This window comes from Agelaius phoeniceus, chromosome 4 (assembly GCF_051311805.1).
Source record: "Agelaius phoeniceus isolate bAgePho1 chromosome 4, bAgePho1.hap1, whole genome shotgun sequence".
Taxonomy (NCBI): Eukaryota; Metazoa; Chordata; class Aves; order Passeriformes; family Icteridae; genus Agelaius; species Agelaius phoeniceus.
Window position 1 is genome coordinate 1,954,017 of NC_135268.1, and position 15,790 is coordinate 1,969,806.

The following is a 15,790-nucleotide window of genomic DNA, read 5'->3' on the forward strand; positions in this document are numbered from 1 at the left end:
ATAATCCAAGTCAAGGAGCCTCGGTGTACAAGTGTTCTATCCAGCAAATTCAACTGCTGCAGTTGCAGCTAAACTTGGTGGCCAAGTCTGTTCTGACAGTGTCTGGCCTGGAATGCTCAATCTCTTCTCTTTTCCCCCCAGAAAGTTCCCTACTCTCTTGGTATTTCTCCTTTTATATGATCATGCTTTTGTTAAAACTTAGAGTAGCCATTCAGAAAAATCCCTTTTCCTTTTCCCTCTCTTTGGGCAGGATGTCCTCCCGAGGATGATGGGTCACCACTGACTGATCTCAGGAAGGACAAATCAATTCTGCAGTGAGTCCTGGTGCTCCTTTTAACAATCAGCATTCCTGGTTCCCAGGGCTCTTCCTTTTCAGTAAGGCCTAAACACCTCAAGTCGTTCCTGCATATTCCCTGGAGTATTTCACCATCTCAAGACAGACGAAGGGATCTTCAAAACTTTCTGAATTGGTTCAGCATGAGGTAACAATGCACATTTTATCCCCAAAACGCCACTCTAAAGGCAGTGTCTGATTGCCCATTTCTGAGGGACTCCAGGGCCACAGGGTGGGGTCACTGCCCATGTGTTGTACAGGGGCTGAGCTTGAACCATCTGATGATCCTGGGCCCAGAAAATCTCTTACTCTGCATAATCCCCGTGACCTTTTCCTGTGCCACTCACAGGGGCTGAATAATGTCAGACTCATCGGAGATGGAAATGTTTTGATAGCAAGCACTCTCACAGGGTCCAGCCATAGTCAGACAGGAAAAGTCTCCTCCTCCCACCTTACTTGTCTTTGCTCTGATATAAACCTGTCCCTCTCTCCCCATCTCTGGGAGTCAGCACCCACATTCCTTCATGCACAGTGAAGGAAAAAGGAAAGGAAGGTCTGGTTCCCAGTCCCTCCACAGGCAGAGTTTGAGTTGTTTACATGAGGAATTCAGGGAGCAGAGATCTTCACTTCCATCAGATCTGTCCTCTCAGGAACAAGCTGACACCCTGGGCACCAAAACAGATCACAGGAGCTACAACAAAAAGCAGAGCTCTGCCAAAGCTGCAGGCAGGAATCTGGCAGGGAGAGTGATGGAGCAGGAAGAGTGATGTTCTAGCAGACACAGGGGGAAGGAAGGAAGGAAGAGTGCAAAGTGTAAGAAACTGGAAGAGACTTGAAGGGACACAACGCTGTTTAATGGGGCAGAAGCTGAGAGACAAGTGAGCTGCAGTGCAGGGTGATTTGCATTCTTCCAAGATGATTTGTAAAAGGGGAGAAGTTGTAGATAAAATGTTTTGATTCGCCTTTATCTCACTCTGCCTGTGCACTTGTGTCATTCATTTCATGTAGTAACCTCTACTAAACAGTCAGAGGCTGCAGCATAATTTTGTTGACCCTAAATTAAGGCAAAAAGCTGCAGTTCTGGAATTTGGAGCTCATAGTACCTAATTGGCTGAAGGGCAAAATGAAGAAGTAAAGATCAATGACAGCTTTTTGTGTCACGTGCTAAGTCAAGGCTCATGCATCAGGGAACTTGAAAACAATCAGATTCATCTATGTTCAACCTATGTCTCAATCCTAAAATTGCATTAAAATTAAATTCCTTGTTTCTATTTCTCATTCAGTGGAGCTTAGATGAGCCTCAGATTTTTGGTGTTGCCACGATGGGAGTTACAGGAATTGATTGATTTCTTTGCAATGTGAAGTGCCAAAAATGGGAAACAGTGGCACGTTTGGGGGCTCTTTCTGCTTTCTTTCCTTTCTATTCCTGTCTATCCAACATGGCAGAAATGCAATCTAATTGAGTAGCAGGAAGGCAACCTCCATGAAGTTAGCAAGTGAGGGAAAAAAAGTTTATCTTTCAGGCTTTGAAGGTAGCTGATACCAGGAGAAAAACTGTGCCTGCAATACAAAGCCAGAAGTTATCAACTGTCCCGAGAGATGTTTTCGCAAATCAACAAAGAACACAAGCCAGGAAAAAGAAAAGAGCATTGCTCTGCTCTGTGTCCCTAAGATGGGAAACTGAAAAGCTGTGAGCATAGAGCAGGTGGGAGCTGCCTGTCAGAGGAATGTCAGCTTCCAGCTGAACAGGAATAACTCAGACGTCTCGGGATGAGTCTCTGCTGCCTTGCACACTGTGTGCAGTGTTTCAGTCAAAGCCCAGAAGGAGCAGAGTTTCCAGGCAGCCACAGAACACCACGTCAGGCCGTGCAGAAAGAGGATTGCAGCAGAAATGGGGCTCCTCCAGATCTACCTAAGACCCAGAACTGACACTAGATGAGGCTCAGCTGGAATAATTGTCTTAGTTCCTTCTTTTGTCCCCTCACCCCAAATATGTTTAGCTTGTATTTTGCTTCAGCATGCTTCTATAAATCTTCAGAGGATCCATCTGGGAAGCACTTCCAGGATGGAAATGCTCTGACCTTTGGATGTTGACAGGTGAGGTGCATATTCTCATGTTCTGTATTATTGACAGTGATGGCAGTGCTTCCTTTTTTTTCTGTGAGCAGTGTAAGTTTCATGTGTTTGTATGACTTCAGTATATAGTTACCCTCCTACAAAACAGAATTTATATGCCAATGCTTTTATTCCAGGGATGTAGATGCAGTCCCCCATATGGATAAGCACATGACACCATTTAAGCCAGTGTCTGCAGTGGCTCCCATCCAAGTCCTCTGCAGCACGAGGCCATGGATGTGCCCACAGAGGCAGGAGCCCAGGCACGGCAGGTCTGCTCAGGCAGCTCCTGTCTCCTGTGCTCAGGGTGATTCCTTTTCCAGACCAGCGCTGTGCCAGACCTTGCTCCTGCAGATGTGCCTGGTGCCACCTGATGTGTGGCAGCTTTTAAGGGCGAGTCTCCACTGATGAGGGCTGCACAGCACTGCCACTCATTCCACTCAGCACTTGGACAAAATGTAGGACTGAACTCCAGAGGTAGGAACCAGTTCTTTATTATTTCATGGTCTGAAACTTTTTCCTTGGAGCGTGTTTGGGGAAGGATGGGAGATAGACCTTTTTACCTTTCTGCTTTTGTCTCTTTCTGTGGTGCATCATATCCATCCCTTCCATAGCTGAACCAGTGGGTCTGGACTTTCTGACAGGAATTCAACAGAAAGCTTTTTCAATCATTTGTCCCCCTAGAAGCAGCCCAAGTTTTTGGGGCAATCCGTCTCAAAACATTTCTGTAAAATTTCCTTTTGGTTCTCGATGCTGCTCAGGCCCATCAGACTGACACAAAACCCCCTCAGTCATGTCCCCAGCCCCAGTGGAACAGCTGAGCTCTCTGAACTCCAGCCTTGCACTGTCCCACCGTAATTACATTGCAATTATAGATAGAATTGTGGCAGGTTCTGGGCCACTGGCTCGGAATCCTCCTGAATCCTCAGGGCTGACCATGGCATTTGTCTGTACTTTCCTGTCCCTGGGGCTGATCACTCCGTGCTTCCCAAGGGACGGAGCACTCGCTCTGCACAGCTCCTTGGAGCTGAGGTTGCCTGCCCACACTGAGAGATGGGTGAGTGAGCGACGCCGTAATGTTCAGGTGGGTTCGGCTGATCTCGCGTTGGTTCGGCTTATCTAGTTCGTTTGGGCTTATCTAGTTCGGTCGGGCTTATCTAGTTCGGTCGGGCTGAACGCGGTTCCGTCGCGTTCCGTTCAGTTCACCTCAGCTAAGCTCGGAGCTCGGATGGATTCGGCAAATCGCGGCCAGAGTCGGCCGTTCGGGTAGGCTCGGCTGTTGTCGGCCAGAGTCGGCTGTTGTCGGCTCCACTCGGCCACACTCGGCTGTTGTCGGCTCCACTCGGCCACACTCGGCTGTTGTCGGCTCCACTCGGCCACACTCGGCTCTTCGGCCCTACCTGACTCTGCTCCGCGCTGCAATGGCGGCCGCTGGCTGGGCCCCGCTCCCCGGCCTGAGCCCCGGGAGGGGACAGAGCGCTGGGACAGCCGCCTCAGCCCGGCTCACCCTGTCCCTGCCCGGCCCCGCGTCCCCCGGAGCGCGCCCTGCAGCGCAGAACGCGGCCTTTGGGCCAGGAGCGGGGACAATGCCCTCGGCTCGGCAGCAGCGCCGGGAGGCAGCGGGCGGTGCCCTCAGGTGAGCGGCCGGAGGGGAGGGAGCTGGGCCGGGGGCACCGGGGCCGGGGGCACCCACAGGGGGCCGGGGCTGCTTTGGGCGCTGCTGCGTGGGACCCGCTGCGGGTGGCACGGCTCTGTCCCGGGCCTTGCGGCTCTCTGGGATCGTGTGCCGTGGAATAAAGCTGGGGCTCGTCCCAGCTGCGGGAACAGCGTTTTATTGGGTGAGAAACAGAGTTCGCTCTTTAGAATTTTTACACGTTTGTTAAGGGATAAAAGGCAGCGCTGGGGTGCTTGGCTGTTTGCCAGGACCACCCGGTTCCCTTAAACCGTGTTCTCTAGATTCTGTTCCATTGCAGTGGTGTGTGCATATTCATTAGAGTTTATACATATTCAAACAGTCCTTTTCAGTTTAGATGTTCTTTTGCTTGGTTTGAACCTTCGTGCCATCTTGTGGATTAAACCAATATACTTTCTTTCTTCCTGTGGTGCCATCCTGTTTTATTTTCACTCCCTCGTTATCAAATAACGAGGGTCAGTAAATTTTTCCTTTTTTTCAGTGCTCTGGTTTCTGTTATCTTGTGTTTCAGATAAGATTGTCCCCAGCTGTGGGAAATCACCTCATTATCTGACACCATTTTCTGAGTTCCTTACATGTAACAGCATTTGAACATTTCACAGTCTCTATGATGCTGCAGTCTAAACTAGTGTCTGTTACAGTGCTGTTTATGAAAGCTGTGCAGTGCATACACGAACTGACTGATTATCCTTGATCCAGAGCAGTAGTTACAGACTCTCCCCTCTCGGGAGTTTTGTGGTCAATAACACCGTGCCAGAGCTCAGACATAAATGGCAAGGGCAAGAACTGCATTTGTTCTGTTCCATTCTGGGCTGGGCTGAGCTCTGTTTGCCGGGAAGCAGCGGGATGGGTGTCCCTGTGCCCACCCCCCTGGGTCCCAGAGAGAAGCTGCTCCTGTGGCTGCAGCTGAGGGGCACTGGGAAACCTGAACGGTCCTGATGGAAACCGATGCCAAACCGGGTTTGCTTGGGTTTGGGACTTGCCATTTTCCCCTGATCCGTGGGTTTTGCCTTAGGAAACAGGAACTGGGCACCGGGACATTTTGTTAGCCTAGAAGAGACGAGTTGGTTTGTATTTATTTCCTGAGGCACCTGGATCGATTTGGGTCTCAGTTGGCACCCGAGAGCCTCCTCTGTGTCCTGGGTGGGGTGGTGGCTACCAAAGGGGTAAAAGGTGGAGCAGGAGGGTGGGTGGAGAGGAGAGCAGTGGCTCTGTGGGGATTTGCATCTGGAAAGGGCCCTCAGTTTCCTGGCGGGAGTCCTGGAATCAGAGCTGAGAGTCGCTGAGCAGTGAGGATCGTGCAGCTGCAGCGCTGAGAGTGCAGAGGCTGCAGTGGGCGTTGTCTGCTCGCTCTCCTGATGTCCCATCTCTAATGCTGGGCTGGCAGCCAGGCACCTCCCAGGGCTGCACAGCCTCAGGGCAGGGGTGGTTTGTAAATGTTTTAAATGCTGCAGCAGCTCCCTCAGGCTGGATGAGTGTGAGGATATCCAGCTCTGCCTTAGGGCTTGGAGCACGGCAAGGGTGCAGGGCTCACGGTCAGTCTTGTTTAAACACTTGTAATAGCAAAACATTTTAAAGCAGAGACTGTGAGGCAATAACAAAGGCGAGTGTGTGGCAAGGATAGGTCCGAGGTGTCTTTATTAAAGATCCACACTGCTGGATGTTGTGTCAGAGCCCTCTGGGGACAGAAGGTGTCCCCAGAGCTTCATGAAGCCCTTGTTTCCTGCTGGCAGGGCAGGGGGTGAGCCCAGCCTCGGGGGCTGTGTGGCTCCTCCTGCCTGGAGCAGGGACAGCCCGTGGGGCTGAGCCCCAGAGGTTCAGTTGCTGGAGCAGGTGGGGATCTCTTTGTGCCTGGGAATCGTCGCTGCTGCGTTCCTGTCCCAGCTGCAGGGTTCCCTCAGAGCCCGTGCCCTGCAGCAGCACTGGGAGCTCCTGGGCTGGGCAGGGAGCAGCTCTGGCCTGGGGCTCTCAGTCCCATCAGTGCCCATGGAAAGCCAGCTGGGTTTGTTCTGCTGCCATCGGCCTCTCTGCTGTGCCAGCCTCGGTGCCAGGGCACAGAGCTGTGGGAAGGCTCCATCCCATCTGTGCCAAGCGCTGCCAGCGCTTCCAGCAGCGCTGCTGGGGCACCAAGGGCTGCCTTTGGAGCCTGGCTGGCACAGAGGGTGACACACTCTGCCCTGCAGCACCCAGCTGCATCCCACAGCTGCACAGTTCAGCCAGCAGGGAGCAGAGTCAGCTCTGGGCCCAAACCAGGTTTTGTCGCCCAGAGAGCCCCTGAGCTTCCTGAGGCAGCACACAGATGTGCCCTGGCCTTTGGGGCTCATGGTGAGGGCTGCCAGGGCATTGGGATAAGGCTGAGCTGGAGCTTTCTTAGAAAAGCCATCAGCTGTAAGGAGAATCTCTGGCAAACAGGTGGCTGGGGCACTGGCTGGGAGCAGGTCCTGGCCTTTTCTCTTCTTTGCTTTAACCTGTTCTTAAGAGGAGCCCAAAACTGCAAAATGGAAAGGAAGGGGGCTGTGGGGGTGAAAGTTGCTTTTCATTTTTTGAAGTGTTGCTGTGGATTTTGGTGTGTCAAGTGGCACTACCAAAACAGCACTGGAATAACCAAACTTCAGGACTCTGCACTTAATTCCTTGAATGTGTTTGTGTGGGTGCAGGAAATGCCAAATCCCAAAGCAATTCCATGTCTGTAACTTCAAGTGCAACATCTTTAAAAGCAAGTGCTCAGTGTGGGCTTTCCATGTGGGTGCAAATGGCCCAAGGCCTTTCTTGTGTCCCAAAAGCAAAAACCCTTTCCCTGGGAGGTTTTGGAGGGGATTCTCTTTGGGATTTCTTGTGGTGCAGCATCCCGGGTGTCCCTTCCTTTGTGCCAAGTCCAATGGGAAAGGATGGAATGGCTGCCACGTGGGCTCTGGGATAAAAATGGTTCTGTTCAAATGAGGCAGAGAATGCAAGATGAAAAATGAGCATCCTTTTATTGTCTGAAATAGTCAGGAATAAAAGTGCTGGCAAAGGACACGTTTGTGTTTGAATTGGTGTCACCTCTCCTGGGTAAAACCCCATAGTGAGCCAGCAGAGCAGAGCTAGGAGAGCTGGGATCCTTGGACTTCCACAGTGGACTTAATTTTCTTTTCTCCTCTCTTTCAGGGCAGGAAAAATCATCCAACTCCTCCCATGTTTGCCCGAAGCTTTGGTGTTGGAGCAGCCAAAGGCAAGAGGCTTCAGCAGCAGGGCTCTGCGCTGGAGGGCTCTGGTCCTGCCCACGCTGTGGGGTGAGTCAGGGGGACACAGGGCTCCCCTTTTCCTCTCTGCTGGCATGAGCTGCCATGGCAATGCCATTGCTGCCAGCCCAGCCCCAGCTGTGCCTGCTGGAGAAGGGCAGAGGTGCAGAGGCAGTGCCAAAGTTCCCTGGGGATGCTGGAGCTGTGGTGCTGGCTGTACCCTGAGGGCAGCTTGGGCATTGTCTGTGCAGCCCAGGGCTGCTCTGGGCCTTCCTTGGGGAGCTCTCAGTGCATGCCCAGCTCTGCCAGGGCTGGCAGCCGCTGCAGGGCTGGGTGACAGCCTCTGCTGGGGCTGGGTGCAGGCATGGCCCTGGCACAGGGGCAGGGGCAGGGCTGGCAGCATTTGGGAGCCGTGGGAGCAGAGTGAGGGGTGGTGCTGGGCACAGGGGTCAGCCTGTGCTCGTGTCAGCACAGCCCTGCAGGGCCCTGGCATCTGGGAGCAGCTCCAGCTCTCCTGGGGCCCAGGGATGGGCTCTGAGGGACTGGCTTTGCCTGTGCCTTTCCAGGGCAGCAGGAACAAGGGCAATGTGGTGCCAGAGCTGGGGCCCATCAGGCTGTATTTCCCTCTGGGAAAGCAGAACAGACTCTGGGCTGAGCTGAGTTTCCTGCAAGGACTCAGAATCCAGGGAAAAGGGAGTTCAGGAATTGCATCTGCTGCTGGGAACATTGCCTTAGGCTTGCTCAGTTTGTGTCTGTGAGCAGTGGGCTCTGGGCTGGAGAGGAGCTGTTGGCAGCAAAAGATGGAGTCCATGCTCTGCAGGGATGTGCAGGGAAGGACTGAGTGGGAGGGAAGGGCAGTATTTAGAGATGAGATCAGCATTTCTCCCAGAATTGGGGTGCAGCAGTGATGGGGGTGGTTGGCTTTGCTCTGGGCCTTGTTATTCCTTGTGCAATTTGCAAATTCTGCTGCATGATTTCCTGTCCAGTATCTTTCTAACAAAAACTGACAGAAATTGAGGTTTAGGAGTAGAACTGAGGTCCATTCACTGCACAGTCTTGCCAAGGCTGGAGGACTGGGATGATGGCTGCTCTCAGCAAAGGTCACTTCTCAATGCTGTGTCAGATTTGCCTCAGTGCTGGGCAGGAAAGGTGAGGGTTTGGATCAGGAATTGTGCAAACAAGGCCTGGGTGTGGTTGATTTGTTTTGTTTTTCAGTGAGCCAGGGCTGGCACAGGGAATGGTGCAGGTGCTGCTCTGGCACCAGAGCTGCTGCCCTTTGGAGCCATGTTCAAGGTGTGACCATAGAACACTTTGGGGGCTGTTTTCAGCACTCTGGGTTTCAGAACTGCTGTCCCCAGCCCGTTGCCAGCCCTGGGACATCTGCTCTGCTTCCAGGCTGTCCTTGCTGGAGCAGCCTGGTCCCTGCCGTGCCCAAGCCCTGAGACACAGAGGGAGGAGCCCTGTGCCCAGGGGCCTTTGGCACCTTGTCAGGAAGGTGGCAGCAGCCCCGGGAGCAGGCTGGAGGTGAGAACTGGGTGTTGGGAGCTGAGGAGTGCTCATCTGGGCTGGGGGGAAGGGGCAGGAGTTTCCATGCCCCTGGAGCTTTCCTGCTGGCATGGGGCAGCACAGGGAGCAGCATTCATTGTGCCCCTCCCACGGGCAGTGCTGGCCTGGGTGTCTGTGCTGTGCCACCAGAGCGTGGCACTTGGCTGCTGTCACTGCTGTCACTGCCAGCCCAGCTGGGGGCTGTGCCCTCCTGCCAGCCCCAGCCAGGAGCTCCAGGGGTGCCTCTGGGCCCTGCTGGGAGCGTTTGCTGGGAATGTGCCCCATCCCTGGGAGCGTCCCTTTGTCCCTGGGCTGCCAGCCAGAGCTTTGGGCTGCTCAGGCTCAGGCTGGGATTGCCAAAGGCACCGAGAGGGAGCAGCACAGGGAGGGTGCTCAGAGAGGGGCTGGCAGAGCCCAGCTGGCAGGCTGGGCTGGCTGCTGCAGGTGGGGCTGTGTGCACTGCAGGCAGGGAATGTCCCCTTCCCTCAGCAGCCCTGCAGATCCCAAGGGCTCCCAGAGCAGGATTTTATTCCTTACCTCCCTTTGTGGAGATTGATTCTCCACATTGCCATGAGCAATTCTTGGATTTCTCTAGGAGCAAACCTCCCAGCAGAGCCAGATTGCAGCGGAGGCCAGAGCTGTGTTTGGAGCAGGGAGTGCTGAGAGCTGCGTCTGCCTGTGCTGCCCCAGCCTGAGCACAGGCACAGGGAACAGCCTGGGCAAAGGGATTGGGGCAGTGGCTGATGCCCAGGGAGAAGAACACAAACCCACAGCCCTTCAGCCTGACAGGCCCCTCCACCCAGAGCTCAGCACACATCCTCACAGGGAAGCCCAGCAGCTGAAGGGAAAAAAACCCACAGAAGGAAAAGGTGAGTTATTTTGCTATAAAGTTATTTCAAGTTGTTATTAAAGCCCAGCCAACATTTGCTCTTGATTTTGGTTGGGTGAATAACCAGCAGTGGGCACAGGTGATGCCATTCATGTGGCTGAAAACCTGGTGTGATCTAGAGGGGATCCAAGAACTGTTTGTGTAGGGCAATGGAATGTGAGGGGATGTCAGGGGCAGTGAGGTGGCATTTTGGAGGGAATTGCTGAGGTCATTGAAGGGAGACCAGCAGACAATTTCCCTGGGAAATCCCAGGCTCCTCGGGCCCACAGCCAGGACTCTCCAGGGCTGAGGGGGCAGCACTGGAGACTCCCTGTGTGCTCCTTCCTTGGCAGCAGCCAGCAGGGAAGGGAGAAGAGGATCCCTGTGGGATGAGACTGCAGAGAGCGAGCAGAGGAGCAGCCTCGGGCTGGAGAAAGGCCAAGGGACCAACACGGTGGCACCAGGGCACCTGTGAGGAACAGAATGGACACTTGGAGGCCACATGGAGGTGAGGAGTGCATGGTTTGGGCAAAATGTCAGTGAATCTCCAGAGAGATAAGGAGGGGATATTTAGGAGGGAAACGCTGAGGTGAGGAGTTCACCCAGCCTGGCACAAGGTGTGTTTGCACAGGCTGGGGCCAGAGGTGAAGGTCAATCCAAAGCCAGCCCTGCTCAGCCTCTAAATCCCAGGATAAGTTGTACAGGCTGCCCACTGAGGGACTAAAAATACATAAAAATGAAACCAAGAGCATTAATGAGATTCCTGGGAATCCCATTAACTTGTTGTCAGAGCTCCTGATACAGTTTGGAGCTTTGATGACAAGAATGCATTTCTTTATTTGGATTATTCACTGTGTGGGATATGGGGTTTGTTTGGATTTTAAAGCCCTCATGGTGGCCCTGACACTGCTCAGGAGCTGGTAGAAAAGCAGAGTCAGAGCTCCTGGCAGGCACAGGGTGTTTTCCCCCATAGTGGATTGTGGAGCAATTGTCTGGGACCTGGATTGTCCCTCTGGGTGATGCCACTTGCTGTGGTTTGTATCATTCCATCCATTTAATTCCCAAAACTTCTCAGCCCAGGGGTTGGAGCTGACAGGGCAGGACAAAGATTGTTCTCTGTGTGGTGCCCAGATTTGGGGTTCCCTGTCAGCTGTGCAAGTTCTGATGAATTCTACCCATAGCCCCAAATTCCCTGCTCCATTCCCACTGCAGTAACCTCCCAGTGCCCCATGGAGTGTGGGCATTCCCATGCAGAGCTGCTGCCTTGGACAGCAGCTGTGTCAGGAGCCAGCAGAGCTTCCAAGGAAGCTCAGCAGCACAGGGCCAAGGCCAGGGTTCTATTCCATAGAAGTGGCTGTTGAGAACCCTCAGCCCAATGGTGTCCCTGGGCTCACTGGCCAGAGCTGCCTGGAATGGAGCCCATTTCACCCCCCTGAGCTCCAGGATGGAGAAGATCCAGTGGATGGTTTAGAGCAGGAGAAGGCAGTGGCCAGATGTGCTCCCAGCCTGAGCTGAGGCAGCCCCTGTGCCCAGGGGGGGACATCTCTCCCTGCAGAAGCTCAGCTCCTTTCAGAGCCTCAGCAGGGGCCTCTACAAATTCTTTTCTCTCAGGAAAGGGATGCACAGCTTTGTCTTCAGCACACCTCCAGTGGCACCTACCTGGGAAAGCTTTCCATCACTTCTGCACTTCCAGCTGGATCCCTGGAAAACTCTAAACTCCATCCCACTGATTTTCAGGTACCTCTGAGGGCTGCTGCCTGGGCTTGAACACCTGTGGGGGAAGATGGCCTTGGCTCTGATGCTGCTGATGGCCAATGGCCTCAGGCTGGGGAGGAGGGAAGGGATTTGGGGTGGCTGGGCCACAGCTGGCAGCTGTGTGGGAGCTCTGAGCCAGGAGTTGCTGCTGAGTCCCTCTGCAAAGGGCCCGTGCCTCCATTCCCAGCAATGCCAGCTGCTCCTTGGGGTCCTGCTGGGCTGTTGGTGGTCTCTGTCCGGGCTGAAGCATTTCCAGGGGCCTGCTCAGAGCAGCCCCTGGCCCAGGAGCCACGGTGCAGGCACAGCTCCTCCCCTGCAGATGCCAAAGACACGAGGTGCTGCTGCCTTTCAGGAGCTCCTGGCCTCCTCCTGCCCTGCGCTCCCAGCCAGCTGGGACACAGCCAGGGAACACCAAGGAGCATGGCTGGCAGCCAGCAGGAGACACCGAGGCCTCTGGGCCAGAAAAACAGCCCTGGCCTCAGCAGCCAGCATGGTTCGGAGCTGGCAACACTCACCTGCAGGCAACGCCTCCCGGCACTCTCCAGAAGAGCTTTGGCCACGGAGCAAGGTAACCCTCAGGGCTTGTCTTGTTGGCTTCTTCCTGGGGAAACAAAGGGACATTGTGGGAGCACATTTACAGCTGCTGGGGAAATCCTGGCAAGGGCAGAACAATCAGGGCTATGGGGAAGAGTTTGGTGCTGCCATGTTGAGTGCCAGCCAGTTCTGCCCCACAGCCATTGCAGGGGCTGCTGTGCAAAGCAGCAGTAGCAGAAGGGAAGGAGCTGCATTTGCAGAGGAGTTCTCTTAGTGGCAGCACTCATTCCCATCCCACACAGGGCCTTTGGAACAGCCCTGGGATTGGCTTAGGTGTTTGGAGCAGGGTGCTGAGAAGGTCAAAATTCTGGGTTTGATGCACAGCTGGGCCAGTCACTTCTCAGCATTTGACTTGATGATTCTCACGGCTCTGGAAATAAAGAACAAATCGTTTGCACTGGTTTTTTTAACCCAAGGGATTTTTCCTAGCGTTTCCCTGGGGCTCCAGTCCCACCCCAGGCACAATGGCAGCGGGAGCAGCAACGCCTCGGCCCCAGCGGCCGTCCCAGAGCGGCTGCTCGTGGCTGGGAAGCTGCAGCCCCCAGCAGGGGCTGCGGGCACGGAGCAGGGGCTGCGGGCGCTGGGGCTCGTAGGGGAGCGCGGCGCTCGTGGCGTTACCGGGCCGGGGGCGCTGCGGGGCGGCGCCGTGTCCGCCAGGGGGCGCCCCGCGGGGCGGGCGGCGGCGCTGAGCGAGCGGCGATGCCCATGGGGTCCCGGGGCCGGTACGGGCGGTCTCGGTGTCCTTCCCGCTGCCAGCCGTGATCCAGAGGCTGCTCCGGGGAAGCGTCGTCCTCCTGGCGAGCATGGCAGCGGCACGGCACCGGCTCCCTGCCGCCGCAGCCGGAGCGTGCCTGGAGCCCCGGCGAGACCCAGCCCCGCACTGGCCGCAACCGGAGCGGCAGCGCCTGTCCTGAAGCGGCTTTTCCCAACCGCAACGATAGTGGTCCCGATCCCAGCCCCAATCCTACCTCGATCCTCCGGTCCCGGCACCCATACCCTGCTCGCCAAGGAAGAAGCAGCTTGGCCCAGCTGCCACAAGAAATACCGGCAGGACCAGGATGCAAACACGCAAGCCTAGATCCCCATCCCGGTCCCGGTCCCACCCGAGCAGCTTGGATCCCGCGCAGCACCAGCAGCAACTCCCGATCCGGATCTCCGCACAGCGCTCCGACCGACGCTCCCGCCGCTTCCCGAGATGAGCATCTCCCGTAGGAAACGGGACAGGCGCCAATCCGCCGGGATTTATGGGCGGGGAGGGAGGCGGGGGGGAGGCGGGGCCCCGGGGGCGGGGCCTGCACAGGTGCGAGGGGCGGGGCCTGCACAGGTGTGAGGGACCCCAGTGCGGCTGCGCGGGGCGGGGCCTTGGGGGATTTAAGGCGCGGGGAGGTCACAGCGGAGCCATTTGCTCCTCGGCGTTGGGTGAGGGAGGTTGCTGCTGGCCGGGGCCCTATATCTCTTTTTCTCTGTGTTTCTTTTCTCCTGCGTTTCTATTTTGTTGTATTTCTCTGTATTTCTCCTTTCTACCCTCCCTTCCACCCCTCCCCCACCCCCTACACCCTCCCCCCCCCAAACCCCCCCCCTCCCTCTCCCCCCTAGCCCTCCCCTCCCTCCCCCCCTGCGGCCGCCCCTCTCTCATTCTCTACCCTACCTACCCTACCCTCTTTTCCCATCCTCTGCCTTCCCTCCCCAGCCGGACTCCCCCCTGACCCCGCTCCCAGCTCCCCCTTCCCCCCCACCAGTCGCTCCCCACCCGCCCTCAATCCCGCTCCTTCCTCCAGCCTGCCTTCCCCCCAGCCCCGTCCTCTGCTGTCCTGCACACCCCGATCTCTCCCCACCTTCTTCTCCCTTCCCCTGTTGTTGCTTTCCGTTCCCCACTCTCCTCCTTTTCTCGCAGGCGCGGGGCTCGGGGTGCCGGGCAATAATAAAGCCCTGAGGGCCGGAGCCCGGCGCCCCCGGCCTCGCTGGGGTCCCCACACGGGGCCGGAGCCGCTCTGCGGGTCCCCCCATTGCAGTCGAACACACGGCCCGACACCGCCGGGGCTCCGGCTTTCCCAACATCACACTGGGGGGGTCCTGGGGTGGGGGGCCCGAGTTACAGGGGCCCCCTCATTAGGAGGGGGTCCCAGGGGGGGGGGGGGGGGGTTAGGAGGGGCCCCCTCATTAGGAGGGGGTCCCAGGGGGGAGGGGGGTTAGGAGGGGCCCCCTCATTAGGAGGGGGTCCCAGGGGGGAGGGGGGTTAGGAGGGGCCCCCTCCGGAGGAGGGGGTCCCTGGGGGGGGGTGGGGGAGGGCCCCCTCCGGAGGAGGGGGTCCAGGGGAGGGGGCGGGGCCTGGGGGGGGTAATTCCCCCTCCAGGCTCCGCCCCCTTCCCCGGACCCCCTCCTCCGGACGGGGTCCCGCCCCGGCCCCCTCCAGGGACCCCCTCCTCCGGACCGGGGCCCGGGAGGGGGGGAGGGTGGGGCGGGCGGGGACAGGACCGCAGCGGACGGTCGTGTGTCTGGCAATTTTTTTTTTTTTTTTAACGTGTGTTGACGCTGCAGAGTGACGTGCCCCCCTCTGCTTCCCCCCCACCCCACCCGCCCTCCCGGGCCCCGGTCCGGAGGAGGGGGTCCCTGGAGGGGGCCGGGGCGGGACCCCGTCCGGAGGAGGGGGTCCGGGGAAGAGGGCGGAGCCTGGAGGGGGAATTACCCCCCCAGGCCCCGCCCCCTCCCCTGGACCCCCTCCTCCGGAGGGGGCCCTCCCCCACCCCCCCCCAGGGACCCCCTCCTCCGGAGGGGGCCCCTCCTAACCCCCCTCCCCCCTGGGACCCCCTCCTAATGAGGGGGCCCCTCCTAACCCCCCCTCCCCCCCTGGGACCCCCTCCTAATGAGGGGGCCCCTGTAACTCGGGCCCCCCACCCCAGGATCCCCCCAGTGTGATGTTGGGAAAGCCGGAGCCCCGGCGGTGTCGGGCCGTGTGTTCGACTGCAATGGGGGGACCCGCAGAGCGGCTCCGGCCCCGTGTGGGGACCCCAGCGAGGCCGGGGGCGCCGGGCTCCGGCCCTCAGGGCTTTATTATTGCCCGGCACCCCGAGCCCCGCGCCTGCGAGAAAAGGAGGAGAGGGGAGGACGGGGAGACAGGAGAGATGGGGGTGGTGAGGACGGGGAGGGAGAGGGGTCGGAGTGATGAGGGAAGCGGGACAGGAAGGGAAAGGCCGAGGGGGGACAAGAGGGACGGTGGAAAGAGGAGGAATAGAAGGGAGTAGCGGGAAGGGACACGACAGGAACGAGTGGGGGGAGTCGGGTTTGGGAGGAGAGGAAAGGAGCGTTTTAGGGCGAGAGGAAAGGGGGAAGAAGAAAGGGAATACGCGGGGAAGGAAGGAGGGCTAGAGAGAGGGACAGAAAGGGAGGCCGAAGCCTCCGCGCCTTACCTGCGGAGCCCGCACACGGAGCTCCCGTCCGTACCGTGCTCTGAGTGAGCAAATGGCGGCCGAGGTGATTTCCGGGGTTTAAAACACCTCGGCCCCGCCCCGCGCAGCCGCTCTGGGGCCCCGTACACCTGAGCCGCGCCCGCCGTGCACACCTGAGCCGGCCCCGCCCCTGGTCCCGCCCTTTGTGCCGCCTGGCCCCGCCCCCGTTCTCTCAGGCCCCGTCCCTTGTGCCGCCCGGTTCCGCCCCTGTCCCCGCCC

At 57.5% G+C, this 15,790-nt stretch overlaps 2 protein-coding genes across 2 annotated transcripts; one reads left to right on the forward strand and one right to left on the reverse strand.

Moving 5' to 3' along the window:
* Positions 1–3,525: 3,525 nt before the first annotated feature.
* Positions 3,526–12,527, forward strand: LOC129120380 (uncharacterized). The gene is made up of 4 exons (XM_077176567.1): positions 3,526–3,533; positions 3,651–4,085; positions 7,290–7,414; positions 10,130–12,527. The coding sequence occupies exons 1-4, from the start codon at positions 3,526–3,528 to the stop codon at positions 10,249–10,251; spliced, it is 690 nt and encodes a 229-aa protein (XP_077032682.1). The 3' UTR covers positions 10,252–12,527.
* Positions 12,399–13,795, reverse strand: LOC143693778 (uncharacterized). The gene is made up of 3 exons (XM_077176569.1): positions 13,778–13,795; positions 12,744–13,612; positions 12,399–12,495 (listed from the first exon to the last, which is right to left on the reverse strand). Exons 1-3 carry the CDS (start codon positions 13,793–13,795, stop codon positions 12,459–12,461), a joined length of 924 nt encoding a protein of 307 aa, XP_077032684.1. The 3' UTR covers positions 12,399–12,458.
* Positions 13,796–15,790: the final 1,995 nt, after the last annotated feature.